The sequence below is a fragment of the Micrasema longulum genome, unplaced genomic scaffold, assembly GCF_059751315.1.
Source record: "Micrasema longulum isolate JH-2025_06_02 unplaced genomic scaffold, ASM5975131v1 h1tg001027l, whole genome shotgun sequence".
Classification (NCBI taxonomy): Eukaryota; Metazoa; Arthropoda; class Insecta; order Trichoptera; family Brachycentridae; genus Micrasema; species Micrasema longulum.
This window is the reverse complement of record NW_028278215.1, coordinates 420,516-424,370: the sequence shown is the minus strand read 5'-3', so window position 1 is coordinate 424,370 and position 3,855 is coordinate 420,516. Positions and strand designations below refer to the sequence as shown.

General features: G+C 36.5%; 1 protein-coding gene across 1 annotated transcript; it reads left to right on the top strand.

The window, feature by feature from the left end:
• The first annotated feature begins 143 nt into the window (after nt 1-143).
• LOC148277481 (uncharacterized) lies at nt 144-3,556 on the top strand. The gene is made up of 3 exons (XM_088232838.1): nt 144-399; nt 517-1,225; nt 1,711-3,556. Exons 1-3 carry the CDS (start codon nt 348-350, stop codon nt 2,114-2,116), a joined length of 1,167 nt encoding a protein of 388 aa, XP_088088964.1. The 5' UTR covers nt 144-347; the 3' UTR covers nt 2,117-3,556.
• Nucleotides 3,557-3,855: the final 299 nt, after the last annotated feature.

Below are 3,855 nucleotides of genomic sequence, written 5' to 3'. Positions count from 1 at the left end.
TGCCCCGAATTCTCAGAACGGGCGTGGCTCCGCCGTCGGCTCCTTTGACCCCCACCACTGCGGCCCCCTCCACCCGGCCGCTACCAGGGCCCCCTCAGTAGCGGGACCCTACCCATCAGTCTTGTACTACCGCCGGAGTCGTGTGCACCGGCCTACTAGAATTATAAACCCAGTGCTGTTGTGATAGGTACCGTCGGATACTGAAAATACTGTGCTTAAACAAAAACTTTTTAATCTTGTGGATTTTTAAACAAAGATTGTTGTGCAGTTTACGATTTATGAAGAATATTCAGTGGAAGTGTTAAAAGGATTTTTGTGTTTTTTCGGACTTTTAAAAAATTGTTTCGATGATGTCCGATGATGATATTCTACACATAGAGGAGCATAGAGAAATCAGAGGTTGGTATTTTAGCTAATATTTTATTTGAAAAATATTTTGCCAAGTTAATGGACACAAACTATTAAGTAAATTAATTGTTCTCGCATTGATTTTAATGATGATTGTTTTTTTTTCAGAATACCCACCAGATTTTCCCATGGAAGGTCGCGTGAAAGCCGAACCCCACAGCCCCGCCCTCCCCACACCTCCCCGCACTCCCCCAGAGCCCATTACAACCCACCACCATCATCCATCACCACCCCATAAGACTTCCTACAACCCCCAACTAGACGCCATGGCCCAGCACCATTGCTTGACCCAACAGCACCACCTCTGGCTCTCTCAGCAGCCACACTCCTTACAGCCCCCTCACCACATGATGTACAAACCTGGTCATCACGCATTGCCAGTATTTCCTCCTTACGAAGTTCCTAAGATCCCGCAGCATTCTCCGTCGTTTCCTGCGACGCATCCTCCGGCGTTCGCTGCTTACGTGCAGTCACAAATGGGCCTTCCTCCATCCGCCTCGTACTCCAATGGACTTCCCGCCATTCTGATGAACCAGTGGATCAGAAACGCGGCGCTTTATCACCAAGCGTCGAGAGGATACCCCCCGGTGGATTTGCAGAAGTTGCACCCTTCGGGCAGGGCGCCTCTACCTCCGAAGCAGCCCGGAGCTCCTAACGCGAGACCGAAGAAGCAGTTTATCTGTAAATACTGCAACAGACAGTTCACCAAGTCTTATAATCTCCTCATTCACGAACGAACCCATACTGATGAAAGGCCTTATTCTTGCGACATTTGCGGAAAGGCTTTCAGAAGACAGGATCACCTCAGAGATCATAGGTAAGCTTACAATCTACACGTATTCTTAAATGTTAATACCGATATTAATATTTTTCTGGAGTAGTAATTTTTTTAAAGCAATTTCTTTTATTTGCCATTTAAATCAACAATTTTTTGTTACAAAAAATCTCTCGTAAATAATTCCAAGAAGTGCTTCAGTATAACAAACGCCCACGCTTTTTTATTGTCTTCGGCGTCTTTTTGTATTAATCAAATAATAATGTCGTTGAACTTTCGTCACTGCTTACGATCAAAGTGACAAGTCAATTAATATAAATAATTCATTTAACAGTGTGTGATTTAACCGTTCGTCGTCTGGAAGTAATGTAATCAATATTATGCAATTATTCCACCTGGTGACATAATTCATTCGAACAATTATTACTTGAAGTAATAAAGTTGTAACATTGACTAAATGTTCTTTCGAAACATGAGTAATATTTTTTTATCTTCAATGTTGACTTACATATTTTTTTAATTCTCAGGTATATTCACTCGAAAGAAAAGCCTTTCAAGTGCACCGAATGCGGCAAAGGTTTCTGCCAGTCCAGAACCCTAGCTGTCCACAAGATCCTCCATATGGAAGAGTCCCCACACAAGTGTCCCGTCTGCAGCCGGAGCTTCAACCAGCGCTCCAACCTCAAGACGCACCTTCTCACGCACACGGACATTAAGAACCACCAAAGCCTGATGGACGGCTGTCCGGAGGTGACTTCGACCAGCCAAGGAGCTGATACTCCACCGGCGCTTCTAGATTTGTCTCAGAAGAACTTATCGTCTCCGGGTGCCCACATAACCTCGAGCCCGCCCCCGACATCGTTCAGACCGGTTCAAAAAACAGGCGTCAAAAAGGCATTAGGATTTTCAATAGAAGACATCATGAAAAGATAAACAGTGTTGACTTGTTACTTTAACAATTAGGTGATGAATGCTCGTTCGAATGTCGTTTTGAGTAGCTGGGATTTCTGTACTTTTAATTTTTAGTTTAATTGTATTTTGTTGATATTTTTTGTACTACTTAAATCGGGTAATATTATTACCAAATATCGTTTTTAAATGCTTATTCATTTTTGAATTAATGGTTTATACCGGTGATCTAGTTCAATTACAAGTTTTTATAAATCATTTATCTGCTGCAAGAAGGTTTTATGAGGTCCAGCTGTCGGTCTTGATTTATCTTACAGACATTTTCGACGTATTTTATTACTTCATTTTTTAAAACACGGCTCTTTTCCAGCTCGTGCGTGGTCACTTAATAAATGAGCTTTCGACCCACACCAGGTGCAGTAAGAGGCACCTTCGTGAACCAGTGTTCACACCCACTTGCAGGCTGTATTGGTTTTATCCTAATTAATAGGCACTTCTATTGTGTTATTATTCTTTCTAATGAGAGCTTGTGTTACATAAACTAAATGAGTTTCGCTGTCAGAAACATAATAATTTGTACCAAATTAAAGAAACTCTCATTAATTTTTACGTTAAATTTTCACCATGTCGAAGTTCCTTTTGTGTATAAAGATCAATAAAGTAATCCTAAGATCATTACCAAAGATCTGTTAACATCAATTTATATTTGTTTTAAACTGTGGAATTAGATAGAAAATCAATTTTTGATAGAGAATTGAACGTTTAAAACTAACGCACCTACAACAATCAATATTCCAGGAAACTAATTAGAATACTGTGAATTTTTTAATCAGTAAAATATTATAATATTCGAAGTATTGTTTTCCCTTTTGTTCTGTGCTAAAATTCAATTTCCATAATATTTTGCAATCAATTTTGTTTTCTATTTTAATTGTTTATAGAAAGACTGATATTATGTATTTTAAGCTGTAGATAATTATTGTTCAATTAATCAATTAACGTAATTTTAAATCTCGTCGGTCCCCAGTTACCATTACCTCAATTCATCAACAAATCAGTATTTGTGATAATCTATTTATTTATAAAAGTGCATAGAAAATTTTATCGTACATAGGTTAAGTCGTTAACGAAAACAATCTCTATGTAAAATATTGGAAAATTGTAGTAATATTTTCAAAATAACTTGAAATACTCTTGTTTCAATTTCCATAGTAATTATTTTATTTAAATCTGTTTTTTCTTTATTTTAAAAATATTACTATTATTACATAAGTTAGTAGAGCTGTATAGTTAAACGTCAAAGAGTACAATTTTCCTCAGTATTAATTATTTATTTATTGTTTACTAAATCATTTTAGATTAAGTACATTAAGATGTAAGTTAAGATGTAAATAAAAACTACTGTAAAATATACTATACGCAAAAACCAAAAGAAATATATGAGAAATATACAAACAAATTTTATAAAATTATACAATGTTTTTATTGCATAACTTTTTAGACCTGTTCCCTCCCTTAAAGTTGATAAAATTACAACTTGTTCATATAATAATATTCGTGTATATTCAATATAAGAATGTCCCATCATTATCACAGAAGAAAAAAATACCCGAGAATACGGAAAATAATGAAAAACAACATAAAAAAAAAATCGAGGAAATGAATGTAACTTAAATAAAATATTTTTTTATGATGAGAATTTTAAGTTTTGTGATGGTGAGATTTAAAAAATACGTCTTCCGTGTAATTTTAATTGAAATCTG